The 16,368-nt window shown below is 40.1% G+C and overlaps 1 protein-coding gene across 1 annotated transcript; it reads right to left on the reverse strand.

Annotated features, from left to right (window-relative positions):
- Positions 1 to 526: 526 nt before the first annotated feature.
- PTPN1 (protein tyrosine phosphatase, non-receptor type 1) lies at positions 527 to 13,939 on the reverse strand. Its single transcript, XM_008940681.1, has 8 exons — positions 13,846 to 13,939; positions 11,955 to 12,055; positions 10,283 to 10,381; positions 7,600 to 7,737; positions 5,685 to 5,894; positions 4,797 to 4,958; positions 3,901 to 4,136; positions 527 to 1,239 (listed from the first exon to the last, which is right to left on the reverse strand). The coding sequence occupies exons 2-8, from the start codon at positions 11,988 to 11,990 to the stop codon at positions 1,032 to 1,034; spliced, it is 1,089 nt and encodes a 362-aa protein (XP_008938929.1). The 5' UTR covers positions 11,991 to 12,055; positions 13,846 to 13,939; the 3' UTR covers positions 527 to 1,031.
- Positions 13,940 to 16,368: the final 2,429 nt, after the last annotated feature.

A 16,368-nucleotide genomic window follows, 5' to 3' on the forward strand; every position in this document is an offset into this window, starting at 1 on the left:
GAGAGTGAAACTGCATTTTACATTCCAAATGATGAGGTTTAAGAACTGGTCCTTCTGAATGCCATCGGCACAGCTGCAAAATGCTGGTGGATATGTTTTGGTTGAATTTCCCTTCCTGTTTCTCTCCCTCCCCTCAACCTCTTCTCACCCAGAATATAAAAGTAAAAACAGCTGTACAAAGGATGGTGCAATGTAAATAGGCATATGTGCAAGTAGAGTGCAACAAAAGTCAATGAGAAGATACACTTATTAAAAATTAAAAAAAAAAGGAAGGGAAAAAAAAAAGAGCTTGACATGTTGGGATACCCTGAGGAAATGCAGAAGCCTGTTTCTATAAACACATGTAAAACAATAAGCTCTTCAAGAACAGTTATGCCAAGATTAAATATATTAATACCACAGGCACTGCCCACAACTCAGTCTTTAATGGTGAAGCAAATTAAAAAAAAAAAACAAAAAAAAAAAACCAACAACAAACGAACAAAAAAACCAACATAAAAAACCAACCACAAACACCCTCCCCACCCAAAAAGTCTACATTCTTCAGGTATGTGGGTTTCTTTCTCTTTTTTTGGGAACTTCTCAATATCAGTCATGTATTTGGTTACAACACTTGGAGAGTACAAGCAAGTTTCACTTGTGCCTAGTTTTTCTGAAACACAAAAGAAAAAGAACTGGCTTTTTAAAAAAGGCTAAAAACAACAATGTGTTGTAATTCTATTATTTAGTTAAAAAAAAAAAAAAAGAAAAAAAGGAAAACAGACTATTTGGCATTTTCTCTGCTTACTCCTGAATATTTTAAGGCCCTGAGATTAGAATACTATGTTCTTGGGACCACAGGGCTAGATAAAACCCTAGTGCATCTTCAGTTCTCTCTTTAAGCCCTAACCAAAGTTCTGGCCTTTCAACCTAAGATCTACCTCTGCCCAGACCGGCTCACGCCCCGCTGTTAGCTTGCTTTCAGAGAAGCTTATTACAGACCCATCAAGTCGTCGGTGTTTTCTGCAGGGTCGATCTTGCTGGCATGTCCATCAATGAAAACACACCCTGTAACAGAGATAAGCTCCTGCCGTGAGGAAAGTGAACATGCATATGTTCACCAGGAATGGCTTCCATGTTGTCATCATGTTCTCCTCATCCTCTTCCGAGTTCTCTGATTTCATCGACTCTTCTTTGTGGGGTGAGAGACGCAGATTTTCACCAACAGTTCTCCTCCGAATTTCAGTGTCTTGACTAGTGCTTAAGGACAAAGAAATAAATAGTCAGTACTGATTTAGTAGTTTAGGAGAACAGAGTCTTCCAGAGCATGGCCTCACCCACTGACCACCACAGACAAAGCTGACAGCTCTTGCTATCCGGAGGTGCGGCAGATGACAACCCAAAGCTTGTCACCAGTTCTGGCTACCAAATTACAGGTTTAGAACAGTGCTTGTCATCAACAGCCATGCTTGGAAGTGTTTTGTGTCCTTTAAAGAATAAGCTGACTTAGTTTTAAACAGCACCTACTTCCACTGGTCATCACAACTCTGCCACCTGCACTGATATAGGGAGTGAACTTGCACAAATCAAACCAGCATCCAGGTCAGGAGAACATTAAGGCTCTAAAATTAAGCACCTGCTCAGGAAGGCAAAAGGTGATGGACCTGTGGTTGCTCACGCAGCCATAACTCAGAATGAGTGGCATTGCATTAACTTTTTATGATGGAGCTGAAGATATCCCCACCATGAATCTCTCTAAATACGCTTTTGTTTCTAGATACGAGATGTCCTGGCTGTTGGCAGTATACTGACACCCAAAGAGGCTTCTTAACTGAGCAGGACCTTTTATATCTACTTCTTCCAGCTGACTTGAGAGAGCTGAGCATCACCACACTGAGAACCAGAAGGGTGGTAACCAGCAGGTAGATGCTTTGCAGGGGAATTTCCTAGACATCTGCTGACAGCTTAAGTATAGAAGAACTGGGAAATCATTCATCCCAGACACTAGAATATCTGGGCAGGAACATAAACATGCTTAAGACTTCTGCTGCTGCTTCTCACATCTCTGCCAGCACAACATCCATTTCCTTCTCCTGCATTTCCTCCAGCCTCGCACTGCCCCGCACCCATTCCCATCAGACTGATCCTCTGCTCTCCATTCCCTCCTGCTCCTGTCCAGCAAGTGTCACTTTCCCCACTTCTAGCCCCACTGTCCCATGTGTGAGGACAAGAGCCTGATCCTGCAGCAGCAGTACTGGTAGGGAATGAGGGAGCTCAGGATTCAGACTCTGGCCTTTCCTAGCACACCTGAAGCATTGTGTAAGGTGGGCTTTGCCTTCAGCAAGGTAAAAGATAGAGGTCTAATCAGCCTCTGCAATCACTGATGACAGTTCTAGAGCATGACTCAATGCCAACCTCAGACAAGACACTAGAAATGAATGAGATCAACTGAATCTGTGAGCACTTTAGAGCTGAATATTTATTCTGTTCATTGAAACTACACTGTGGGAAGTATTTCCAGGAAATAATTTCTCTACTGACAAATTCAGATTTGTATAGCTAATGAGGAGACACAGGACACCAGATTTAAATCCATACTCCTCATTAGGCCTGGAAAGCATCAGCTAGCATCTCACAGCCCAGGCAAATGTTCTGGTAACAGAACTACATTGTCACAGAGGGAAGAAAGAGGGAGGTGCTATCATTGCAACATTTCCTTCTTTTGTATCTAGGCTTCCATCTGTGTCCATTCCTATTTCCAAGATTTCCTTTCTTTTTAGTAAAGATGTTTGTCATTTGAGTATTTCACTTCTGGAATCTCCCTGATGAATTAAGAAAAATCCTGATCGAAACCTTGTTTTATGCCAAGCAGTGAAGCACTTTTGGTTTATCTCCTTGCTTCCAGCAGAATTTGGAGGGACACAACAGGTTCAGCTCATGGTCTCAGCCTCTCTGCCACATGAAATTAAGAGGTTGGTTTTGAAGAAAGACTATAGGAAACATCTCCTCAGTCTCCAGTTCCCAAAGTCACTGGTTCAGCTCAGTTACAGACATCAAGCCTCCCAGCTGCAGCTGTGGAAAACACTCAAGAGTCCTGCAGACAATACTAAAATTTGGTATTTTATTCCAGTGTGCCTCTGGGAAGCTGAAGTGGTCTTGTTAGGAGACTATCTCGTGGGGGAACATTAAATTTCCCCTTGATTAGCCCTGGTGGGTGTAGGGGTTTGGTTTGGGGTTTAATTTTGACTTTGTTGTCTTTCTGTGTGGCGTTCACGTGGTTGTTCTGAGTAAAACCAGGTAACTTGAAGGGCTCCAGTACCACCAAGGTGCATGGAGACTCCAGCCAGCTCCATGCCATTCTGACAACCAGGAGTGACATCTAGTGGTGCCACAGCAGGGTACAGTGCTCTGCACGTTCCTTAGTCTACAGTTTAGGTTCAGATGACAGGTAGAGAAGTTCTCTGTTCTGAAGGCCCTTTGGCTCCTTTCATCAAAGGTAGCTTTGCCTGCAGTGACCGTCACCATCCTCCATGTGGCTGCAGGTGGTCAGCCCAGCGTTCAGCCACAGGCCCACACCACCCCCGAGCAGCAGAAGATCTCCTCTGCCACCAAACACACACCCCATGCAAACCACCATCATGAAACCACACCACTATGCTGTTGCTTTTGCTCTTATTCCTGTATGGTCCTGCAAGGGGCCCTGCCCTATGTGTGAAGTTAAATGAACACGAGCATTAGAGCCTTACTGAAAAGGTTTTGGGTTGGAACTGCTATTACACAGTGCACTATCACACCCAGGTCTGCTCAGGCCCTTCTGCACGAGATGCCATTTCTGAGCAAGCGTCCTACAACCTCTCCACGCCATAAGCCAACTGGACAATCTTCTTGGGCTAGTTAAAAGGCGGAAACGAAATGAATTACCTGTCTGTGATCAGTGGCACAGATGAATGAGCTCTGCCATCTGGAACCATCTCTTCCACAGTCCTGACGGAACAGCTCACCTCTTCCTCTACTGCTTGAGGCTTCAGCAAGACTTCCGTGTGTTCGTGCATCCTTCCATTGTGCATTTCGGAGGTTCGCTTTGGTGGTCTGGGAGGCGGTGGGGTATGCTCAGGGGGTGGGTCCAGGTCTTCATTGGAGAGCTCTTTCCACTGTTCCTTCAGGGAAGGAAAAGCCCTGTTAAGCTTTTTTCCATTTCTTGTATGTAAGCTACTGAAACTTTTAATTTAACATGACAGGGTCTTCATACTCTACTTTTAATTTATTCTTAGGGTGGCTGTTCATTTGCTTTGAAAAAAAAAAGGAGTGGGGGGAGGGGGAAGAGAAACAAGAACTCCAAACTGAAGCTACATCCAGTACACAGAAGGCAACTGCTACAAATGCAGGAAATTTTAAATCTACTTCTGGAAAATTTAAATAGCACAAAATAGACTCTGTGTTGCTAGGGTTCCGCCTACCATAAAACAAACTTGCAAGGTTTAATCATAATACTTAAGCTTCTGACACATTAGCATATTTTATCTGAAACCAAAGACAAGGCCAATGCAGCCTGTCTACACGCTGATCCCAGTGTTGAAATGTACATGAGACCACTTCTTATGCTACAGGTACTTTTTTGAAGGTTCTTGTTAACAGCACTTTAGGTTGTGACAGACCGTAAAGCATTGCATTTAATACCCCGTAATATAAACATTTATTGAAGTTGAATCAAGCAAGAAATTTAACATTTCTTTCTATTCTGTTCATCCCACATATTTGCTACAGTTCAAGCAGAGCTGCAGCTCCCAGCGTGAGGCTGCTCAGTCAGTAGCACTCACTTGCACTGAGGCATCTCCCATAATGAATTTTGCCCCTTCAATAACAGCCAGGTAGGAGAAACGGAGCTGATCCGCCGTCTGTATGAGTCCCATCCTGTACTTCCTCATTTCTAGGAGAACCTGTTTCACATCCACAGAAGAAGGATCTTTCCGTTTGTCCATCTGGAGATAAAAATTTGAAATATGCTTTATGCTCTGATGAGACTCAATACAACAACTCATTTTGTAGTACGGCCTTCATGCTATCCTCCACATTACAGAATTAATAAACTAATAGAAAGCTGCTATCAGCTGCTATTTATTTGGCCTCTAAAAAGACAGAGAGGAGAAAACACAGTGGGCCTCCAACACATAATACATTTTTCCCTTTTTGTCTTTCTTGTTTTGAAAATATAATTAGGAAAAAAAAAAAAAAAGACTTTTTAACCTAGGCCTGACTTCTGTGTTTTAGTTGCTGTCACGCAGTGACAGAATAAAGCCAAGGGAACTCCAGTTTTATCTTAAAGTCAGGACGATTTCCCCCTGCCTACAGGCAAAGTTGACTCTGCAAAAGGAAACACATTATATTTGTTTTGCATTGTTTCAGGATAGTTCACACTATTATTTAGCAGACATCTAGTGGTTTTTTAATTAACCACGAAGGCCAAGTCTGTCTTTGCAAATCACTCTAAAAACAACATACTTTCCTTGCCCAAACTCATAATGGCCAGTTGAGAATGAGATCTGCCTTGGAACAAACTCCCAAACCAGAATGTGAGTAAGATAATGGCAAATAGCATGCAACAATACTTCACAGAACATACCACAGCTCTTTGTAAGCCTACAATAGACCACGCCTCAAAATAACTCTCCAGAACTCGCACGTTGCCCAGAATGAGCAGTTCTTACCAGCAGAAGACAGGTATCGACCAAGCAAAAGGTTCCCGACCTGCCGATGCCCGCGCTGCAGTGCACCACCACCGGCCCGTGCGCAGGGTTAAGGGAGCCAGACTCCCTCACTTTGAACAGGAAATTAAGGAATGAGGCAGGTGACTCTGGGACGCCAAAGTCGGGCCACGTAGTATAATGAAAATGCAGAATCTCTCTAGTTTCCTGCATCTGTGAAAACAATATTTCGGAAGTCTTTTGGCTTGGAGGCACGGGTCAGAAACATTCAAAGCACAGTTGCCTACAACAATGTTCTCGTCAGCAAACACAATTCCTCATTCGTTTTCCTAGCAAATAGTGACATATATTTAGACATACAGCTTTAGACATTTTTAAATTTAGACATTAGCTCCAGACATTTGTCTACAATTTTAGACAATTTTTTTTCAAATTTGTGCCTTTGGAAAAGTTTTAGCTACTTCCTTTGAGAATAATTCTTGACTTAGATGGAACAGAGGCATGTGCCTGCTCAGCTTGTATGCTGCTCAGACTACACTGCTTCCACCACATCTTTGAACAGCTGACAAATTCAAATGACAAAGTTCCACTACTCTGAGGGAGCTTTTATAGCTGCACAGCTAAGAAACTACTTACAAATAATCATCTCTTGCTGTGAAGGTCTCTGTTTTGAGCAAAGACAATTGGGGAAGTTAATTTACTTATTTATAACATGATTTAGTTTTTTCAGTACAGTTTGGATGCTTGTACCACCACAAGATAACTGGCTCTACTGCCTTCCAGTTTCTAATGACAGAATATCCTCTGAGATTTCTCAAAATGAAGTACCTCAAGTCAGAGAAGCCCTTCACACTTTCTGCAGAAAAAGCCCTTACACGATGACAGCTGTTCCTTTACTGGTTTGTTCCCAGCCTGAAAACCTCCTTCCAAGACTACTAAACCACTTGTACTCACATCGTCCTAGAACACTGCAACATTCAAACATGTCTAAGGCAGACATCTTAGTTAATACATACCATAAACTACATCAGCTAAATTCTTACTCGGGCATTATTTAGTCAAATTCTTATCTGCTGTCTCAGGTTTCCTGACAGAATGAAGCGTGCAAGATGCTAAGACATGAGCAAAGGAATAACTGTGTCTTCCAGCAGTGAGCAGTACCAGGAAAGAAGGAACTCAGGCTAGCACATCACACACACACCAAGCTCAGCACCATCGAGGGCCACAGACATTTTCCCTGGTGACCTGCATTCCATGAAAGTTAATGGTGTTTTTTCTTAGCCAGGCTTTCCAAGGAGCTTTAGATTAGCTCTCTATGCTCTACTACAGGGCAGCACTGAAGAGAAGGGTAGGAAAAAGGCACGTATAGTTGTATTTTGGTATTGTGCAAAGGGAGGCAGGGGCAGAAGATAGTTATTTCTCTTAAAGCTTGTGGCTTGATCCTTGCACCGAGCTCCACACGGCTCATTGCATGACCAAGGCTAAGCCTGTTCCTGCTTTCTGATGGAAGGCTGTCAATGCAAAACCTGAAGATTTCAGCCAAAACCTAAAAATAAACCTTAGAACAAGACAAACAAGTAGTGTGACTGTAAGAGCCATTATTTCAGCTCTAACACAAAAACACTACAACATCTGCTCAGTGAGGGGGTCTCTGAAAGGTAGTGACAAACTAACCTTCTCACTCAGTGTATGACTGAGACATAAAAACAACTGTAGTTTCCCCAAATCTTTCATAAATATTTAAGAGTCTAATTGCCACAACACACAAACTAGAGGCTGAAGATCAGTCTCATGCAGAATCACCAGAACTAGGTCTGCTATGATTTGTGATCATCTCTTTCAAGACCTTGTTGATGAGGAGGCAAATCTCACTTCAGAGAGAGTGAAGAATCTGACTGGCACTAATTTCTGTACTTACTGTAAGGTTTTCCAATTCTAGCTGTCGTACTGTGTAATATGATTTTATATCTTCAGATATCAATGTTAATTTCAAGTTTGTGTCTTCAAAAAACATTTCTTTCTCCTCCTTCTGTGGCCAGTACTGTGCACACTTTACCTAAAAATAAATAGGAGATATTTCTATGTTTATGTTTGTGTAAAAGGCAAGGAATAAAAATCCTTAAATACAACATTTCCCTATGAGAAAGTTTCTTGATCTGTTTTTATTATGAAGAATATCAGCCTTCCTTTATGTTGCAGAACTGCATCACCACTCAAACTTTTGTAAGGGTCAAATTATTTTGATGTTGACTGAACTCATGAAAATACCTGAAGACTGAGGCTAGGGTTGTTTAGGTAGAGCTGTGTTTCTTCTACATGTAAGCTGAAAGAATGTGAAGCTATGAAATCTAATCAAAATCACCACAGCAATTATTTATTTTAGCTTGTGTCAGAACAAACAAACAAATCTAATAACTGTCCAAGTATAAAAGCTTTCACCACACTCTGCCAAAAGCTGAATTTTAGTCTACTCTGCAGTTTATTATCTTCACGTCAAATACTTAAATTTCAAGAAGCGATAGATGTTAACAAGAGCAAAACATACTGTGAAAAAGCATTATGAATTCCACGAATAAGCCACGTAGAGAGAATTAAACATTGCTAAGTTGCAAGTGTATCATCAGATGAAATTTTGGGTTACTCCATCCACTCACCACTAAAATAAAAATAGCAGCGAGACCATTTTGATTTTACATGGCATAGTTTAAAAGTAAAGTGCCAAAAAAAACCCCTCTGCATCCAGCAAACATTCCCACTACCGACTTTTGACTGAATTTCAGTTTTCTCGGTAGTTTCCCAGACAGCTTAGTTTTGCAAAGATTGCTACATACTAGGACCTTAAATAAGTCAACCAAGCAAAAAAGTAGCACATTTTGCAGTGCGCAGGAAAAAAAATGAAAGGAACTCGTCAGCAATGCAAATAGAAAAGTCTGGAACCACATCTGGAGGACACTGCAACTGGCAGAACTGGGCTGCTCCTGCTGCCACTAAGCACTGCTCCTCTGAAAGGGGACTGCCACCACCACCCGTCCATACCTGAACACACGGTGAGGACGTGGCTGATACCTCCTTTATTCAAGGGCAAATAATATGGCTTTAAAGTTGACATGGAAAAACAATGAAAAAAGAAAAGCATTCTCAAGACTAAGATGATTTCTGACAGCATTTTAATAAATAAGAAAACCCTTTAGTATTTTATTCACAGGTAGAATAACACTGATCTTGCTCAGACTAATTCTAGTCTTTTTTTTGAAATACATCCTCTAGTTTATTGGGGTGTAGAATGCAGTTATAATTCTCTGCACTTTTAAAAAAATTTGTATTAATTTTAAAGAGACAGGAACTGTCTTTGTGTCTAATTTCTCCACCAAATATGTCTGCACATGGTATTTTCTTGTGCTATGCTCCAGGTCACCCACTGCTGTTTGCTGAGAAGTATAAGGAGTCTGCCCTAAGGGATCACAATAATACACTTTATTCAAAACTATTGGCAGCACAGAGAATGATCAGGAATGGTTGAAAAGGAAGAAACTATTGAAAAATATGGTTACTGCATTTCTTTTAAAGATTAGATTTCACTTGCACTACAAAAAAAGTAAAACATTCCAAAATCAAGACTGCATTTATTAACATGTGCATTTCCACTAGTTTTATCATCACTTCTGTCTCAAACTGCCTAGCTGCCAAGTCCACTTTAAGACTGGCAGCTGTGGCATTAGCACAGAGGCAGAACTCTGACCCAGGGATGAAAACCATGGCTGATGGTGCCTGTCTTCTCCACCCTCAGAGAGGCTGAGGCATTTCCTCTCAAGACAGCAGCTACTCCATGTGCCAGAAGAACCAAAACATTTTATCTCTCTGAAGGTAAATTACTTAAAATAATCCTGACTGTTTTGTTTCCCTTCGTCTTCTGCCTAGCTGTCCTAAAAGGTCTGGGACAAAACATAGCCCATATCCCACTTGCCCCAGCAAGTAAAGCACAGGCTCAACAACTCATCTGGTTCGATGTGGACATCCCCCAGAACACCACTGCTGAAGACAGATATCAGGTGAAGTATTTTCAATCATACCTCCACTCTCCTCAGACCTCTAATGAATTTTGTAGAACAGTGACAGTGGGTGAGAAACAAGGTGCCTTTGGTGGTATACTTAATAAAAAGAGCTCTTATTGCATAAAGGAAATTGGGAGCCAAAGTGCCTCTACTTCAAAACCATTTCACAATGCTTGTGAATGAACACTTGGTGTCAACGACCTTTGAGAGGTGCAATTTGAGTACACTGAAAAGAACTACATTCAGATAGCTAGGCTAGCAGGAGAGACCAAACAGCTGTTTATGGGGAGAGTCATGCTGCGTTCATGCCTTATTTCAGCCAAGTTCAGAAGAAATTAGGCCCTACAATTACAAACTGAATATATTTCTGACTGCACTAAGATCAGTTCACTATGCCTACTCTAGGCATAATTTCCCAGATAAAATTACTTACGGTCATCCGCCCCAATTTCTCCAAGTTGTTTGTTGTTGCTTATTTATTTTTTTTTTAAAGAAAGAAAAACCATAAACATGCAATGAACACATAGCCAGAACTGGGTAAGTACTTACAGATCCCTTTTCCATCACTCTGTTCAACATGACAACACCACGGCTTTTCTGTTCCCAAACCATCTCCCAAAAGTGACCACAAGTATTTGGCAGAGGTCCCTGCAGAGAAAGAATCACCAGAAATAAGCATTATTTTCTGTCAATGTCAGTGCAATATTCCTCAGTAAAAGTTACTGCACTAGGCAATAAATTTAGACAAGTAACAAGCAACTTGTAATTTCAAATTGTAAAAAAAAATGCAGTGCTAGAGCTCTAGGTTCTATTTTCCCACTATGAATTTACCCATGAAAGCACAGTTAATCCTTCCACCCCTATATATAACAGGAAGAGAGAAGCAGTCTCATTTTCGAGAAGAGAACTGGGAGTGAAAAATTCTGAAAGAATGTTCTTAGGAAAGGTATATAAGAGTAATGGGGAAATAAAGCCTCATTGACTAAGAGCAGAATTAACATCTGTGTTAAACTGTTCTGCAGTAGATCATTGTTATTCACAATACTTGACAATTACTAAATGAATGGACAAACATTCAAAAGACTGAAAACAATACCAGATCAGTAACAAAGTTTTTTTTTTTTCCCTGAATCTTCATGGATCTACTTTGGGGGTGAATAAAATGATTACTCCTTTTAAAGACTGCTACCTAGTCACAAAGTAGAATTCCTTCTAACTTTCTGTTTGTGCTATATTCCTGTGCTATCTTCTACTCCAAAGCCATTGCTCTGAATTTTGGCAACACACCAGCAATGTTGTGCCTCTCGTATTTGTCAGCCATCACTTTGCTCAAACAGAACAGTAGACCAAGATCTCCAGAAAGAATGCCTGGATTTAAATAAAGCTATCCAAATCCATTGTTTGGGATCAGAACAGGTACCCAGTACCAGTTAGCTACACACCTGACTATTCCACAAACCAACTGAACCCTGTGATCAACCTCCCCTGTCCTGAATAAGCAATGCAAGAGCTGTGTGCACAGAATTGCTTTCTTATTCAACACTGTACTGTACACTTCTTCCTTAGATTTATCTTTATTCTCTAGAAACAGGAAGGAAGAGCTGTCGCTTGAAAATATTAATCCCAGTCTACTTTTATGTAAAGTGTGGGAGGAAGGGGTAGAAAAAAAAAGTCCAAGATTAGAGACCAGGACAGTCTCCAGGGAACCAAACACTTAGAATAAACGAGTTCTGGCACAGTTGCTAGCTCTCAGAAGAAGACAACAGCGTATCTGGGTATTTTAAAATTTGTTATATATAGAGGTGTGGAATTCAGAGGTTCACCTCTGTTCAGAAAATTTATCAGTCAGCTTAAGACTAGTGGTCTGAAGCCCTTGTGCTGACCTTCCAAGTAGGAATGTGACTCATTTCAACCACATGTAAATGATGCATGTCATAAGCCAACACACAGATTTCTAGAAGTCTGTTAGCTTCTAGCCTAAGTGGGTCTAAGACAAATATACAAAGTGGCTACAAAACTCTACAAAAAGTCAGTCAGTGCTGACAGGAAGCAGCAAGAAATATTGTGGCATTTCTGTAAAACATTTATATAGACACACAGATGTTTATACACATTTAACTGGCTTTACCATAAAGAAAAGGAATGTAACAAGGCTAAAGAAAACCCATGAAAAACAACTCCAATCAGCATATGATTTTTACTATCCACTGCCATCAATTACCTGAGTAAGGATGTAGCTCCTTTGGGCCTCTTCCATTTTTATCAAACTAGCATTGATATAGTCATTGTCACCTTGGTTTAGCTTAATTCGACTGTGATCAACTGCAGCATAATTAGAAAACACTGGTTAATGTATATGCAACAGAGCACAATGCATGCACAACCTCATCAGATGTTAGGATGAAAAAAAGCAGAGTTGTCCAGAAGAATGAAAAGAGCTTGATGACAGAAGTGATGGCTGGTGCCTGTTAACTTGGGAAATACAATATAGGTACTGCAAGAACAGCACTGCAGCAGAGCACTTAAGAACATAAGCTGCACTCTGTCTTCCAAGAACATATGGCAAGAATGGAAGTATTTGCATCTGAAGTAATCACAGCAGTCACTTGCAACCCAGATCACACTGACCTATTTGGACAGTTACTGAGCTACTGTTTTTACATACATCTAATTGCACAACTGCTTATCTTCTCCAGCTTCAACACTGATAACCTTGTCAAGCTGGGAAAGGTTTGCCAAAATTTATACTGGACAAATAAAACAGAGATTTCTTATTCTTCTTACCGATGTTTAGTTACTGGTTCCAACCCAACCACACCTTAACATACAGAAAGAATGATCAAAATTAAAGAATTATAGTAAATGTAATTTAATTGCTCTTTTTTTAGTCTCAGCTTGCTCCACATGGGATTGAAAAAACAAACCACCAGCAAAAAAACCCAAACAAACCAACAAACCCACGCAAGAGTTCCCACATTTTGCAAGAAAGTCAAACAGACTGGAAGCAGTATTATCTGAAGGCAAAAAGGAACCATTTGTTACTCACAACCCCAAATATCAGAACTGCCTGGTAAAGCAAACTATGTGCAATAGGTCCTAGTCCATTACCCCAAAGACTTCGGTAACTTTTAATCACCAAGTATAAAAATTTTCTGCTACCCCATGATACTCTCTTTTTTTTAAACAGAAGATAAGACATTTGCCCAGAGGCAGTCTATAAAAACTCTACATTTAAAACAAGCAGCAGTGCTGTGCCCTTGGAGAGGAAAAGACGTCCCATTTAGTGCAGAGAATGCAGCTCAGTGAACCAGCTGGGAGCTCTCTTTAGTGTCTGATACATAGAGTGTTATCTGCTGACCACTGAACAGCAGTCCTGTACACCTCTGCACCCTCAGTGGTTTTGTTGTTGCAGCCTGTCTTACACCCCAAAAGTAAAGCAGGTCAGGCACAAGCAAGTCTGAATGTTACTGTCTTTGTAGACGGGATTGTGGCAGGTAAGATGGGCTGCAACAGCAAACTGGGCTGGGCCTTGTACAGAGGACACGTGCTCAAAGACACGGTTCTCACCAGAATTCAGCAGAATATCTAACCATAATCATTTCAGAAACACAGGTCTCAATGCTAGCAGTACCACCTTCTTTCCCTCTTCTCTGTTCCAGTGAGCTTACTAGCTGAGCCTTTCTAGTAGTCACAGGTTTTACACAAGGCTCTTCCCCACTTCCCCATAGGGGCAGTTATGCCATATGGACTAGAAGGATGCTCTAGTAAGTACACTGCAATAGAAAGGATACTTGAAATTTTCTTAATGCTACCTTGGCCAACATTCTTCTCTAGCCTAAGAATTTAAAGTTCTTGAATTCAATGAAACAGGCTCCTTTCTTCAGACTTCTGCCCACAAACACAGAATCTACTGCATGCTGCTCTGATGTAATACTATGGATATCATGGAATCCTGTGACACCTATCTCATAAGTAAATATACTAACAAAAAGAATTGTCTTGGAGGCCTATGCGCCTAAAAGAAATCCTGTTCTTACAATGAACATTTAGCTGTTAAGAGTCATTAGAGGTCAACAGTCTGTTACAAACAATGGAAAAGAAAGTGTACTTACAGGGGCTGACATCTCTGTACCTATTTCTATTTTTGTTTCTTGGATGTTTGGCCACTTTACATGGAAAATCACTGGCTTCATGCCTGATGTCCTGAAACAAAAAAAATCAAGTTTCAGATACAAATCCATCTAGTATCATCACAACATTAGCTATTTTAAGACAAATACCCGTTTGACTTCACATCTTCACGTGTACGAGTTCTAGACAGAAAGCACTTTGAGCTTCAAAATAAGAACCGAGTTTAAATTTATCGGAATACAACACTAACATTATTTGTGTGTTAAAATATTATTAGTTCACATAATAAAGTAGCAGAACATTTACCAGACATGCCTTTATGCTCCTCATGGAGCAGGGTCTCTGCCCCAAAGCACTTTTGTATGAATTGCTTTAAGCAATTGTTTCCACTGTTGGTGAAAGTTCTGCACTTCTGACTCAGCAGCAATCAGAAAATGTTCAATTGTGATAGAAAAAACCCTGTCTACCATCCTTGGCAACACACACGCAGGGAGTGCTGACTTGTATAAGGTCACATCTTCATCTGGAGTTATCAGCAAGGCTGTAAATGGCAAAAGTTATCTGCATCAAATTCACATGCTCAACTAAAACAGATATATTGCCTCTAGCACATAATTAGGGTTTCTTTCGTTTTTTTTTTCAGATGCATATCATATATCATCTCAGCTATCTGAGACAACCTCAGAAGTTATAATAAAAAGAATTCTTCTGTTCTTCAACATTAATCCCAATTAACAGAAACAGAACTTCACTTAAGTTATAGAACTAGGAACTTCAGGATGAAGCTGTTAGATTTAACTGAAATTAATGAAACCTGAAGGAATGGGCTTACTGTAGAACTGATATTTCAACAACAAAATTAAGAAAACCTAAGAGAGACCTTGTGCACATACATGAAATGAACAAATGAACCTAGCCACTAAAAAAAAAAAACTCATTAAAAACAACTTGTTGCACTAAATTAATCTCCTTTCATTGGATGAAATTAATTTTGTTAAATATAGCCAACCAAATGAAGTGGAGTTTAATATTCATTATATGTCCAGATAGAGATACATTTGAACATGGTGTTGATCTACACCCAACGTGACCAGTGAACAGGTTTCTGCACACAAAGTGCATTTGGAGGGCTGTGTGTGATATATGTATCACTTGCACAGAAAGGGTGGGCACTCTTTTATTAACAGCTTGAAACTAGCTCAGGTTCAAATTAGCCTGCTTCAAATTGTGCTCGCTTTCCAACATCAGAACGGGTGATTTTATACCAGCATATCTAGCCCTTAAAATGCAGGCCAAACCAAACTGGTTTTCAGTTCCTCTGTCTTGCATGAAGAATCACACAAAACGCTGAAGATTTTTTTACAGTGGGCTATCTACTGCAGCTTATTACTTGCTCATCTTTTTCTATCCCATTATTCAGATACGTATCAATTTACATTGAATGCTCGAAGTCAAGGGAAGATCTCTAGCTTATGTATACCTGCTCAAAATTAGTACAGTATTCTGAAATGGGTCCTCACTGAAATAAGCCCTGACATCAGCTGCTATCTTTTTATAACTTAACACATGGCTGCCAGTATTTCTGCTTATGAAGAATGCAGTCTGGAGAATATGATCTTGACTGCCACAGTCTAATATCTCAAACACGAGGCAGCTAAAATGGGCCTTTTCATAAATTTGTCTTTGCCATCACGTTGGTGACTTTGCAGGAGTTCCTTTTTCTTCTGTACTGACTGTACAGCATTAGCAAGAGACAAACCAAGAGAACTAGGAAAAACGTTCTTCTAGATTTCTAAGTGCATTTCCCACAGCACGTACATGTTATTTTTTTAAGCATTTAAAAATACCAAAACCAACCAACCAAAAAAAAAAAGACACAACAAAAACAACAACACAATGACCACACCACTTAAGATTCATATTGGAAAAAACAAACAAACAAACAAACAAACAAACACAGCAAAATGCAAAAAGACTTGTAGGCATTTTTTGCTGTAAATAGTGGGTTAAATTAGAAACAGCACTAATCTAATACTGTGCACTTTCATGGAATTAAAAAAAATTGAAAAGAACTGTCACCTCTTTTAAAAGAGCAAATGGATTAAATGCCTCACCACAGACACAGAAAGATACAAAGGCATTCTAATATAAAAATATTAAACTTCAGCATATATGTGTACGTGCACATACAGACCACTCCCAACCTCAGAGAGCTCCACAGATTCAAATACCAACATCCTATATTTAAGGATCTGAAACTGGTAATTTATTATTCATGGAACAGAGAGCTGGCTATTACTCACTACTAAATATTAGATTGTTTTAAAGATGTTATGACACCTAAAGGTACTGAAATAATAAGGGTGTTCTAGGGAATGCATAACTCCCCTTAGGCGCAAAGAAAATGAAAAGGAAGAAGGAACCTTCCCGAAACACAGACAATTTAAAAATTGTAATTATATCTGAAGAGCATTTCAACAAACAAAAAAAGCTGAATTCAGCAG

This window comes from Merops nubicus, unplaced genomic scaffold, assembly GCF_000691845.1.
Source record: "Merops nubicus isolate BGI_N331 unplaced genomic scaffold, ASM69184v1 scaffold6580, whole genome shotgun sequence".
In the NCBI taxonomy this organism is placed as follows: domain Eukaryota; kingdom Metazoa; phylum Chordata; class Aves; order Coraciiformes; family Meropidae; genus Merops; species Merops nubicus.

What these genes read in the sequence shown, in the direction of transcription:
- PTPN1 (XM_008940681.1), bottom strand. Translation starts at nt 11,990, where the DNA reads ATGGAAGAGGCCCAAAGGAGCTACATCCTTACTCAG. An exon ending in GGAGCTACATCCTTACTCAG is followed by an intron (nt 10,382 to 11,954) that starts GTAATTGATGGC and finishes CTTTCTCTGCAG; the next exon opens with GGACCTCTGCCAAATACTTG. An exon ending in TGGGAGATGCCTCAGTGCAA is followed by an intron (nt 4,137 to 4,796) that starts GTGAGTGCTACT and finishes CCTTCCCTGAAG; the next exon opens with GAACAGTGGAAAGAGCTCTC.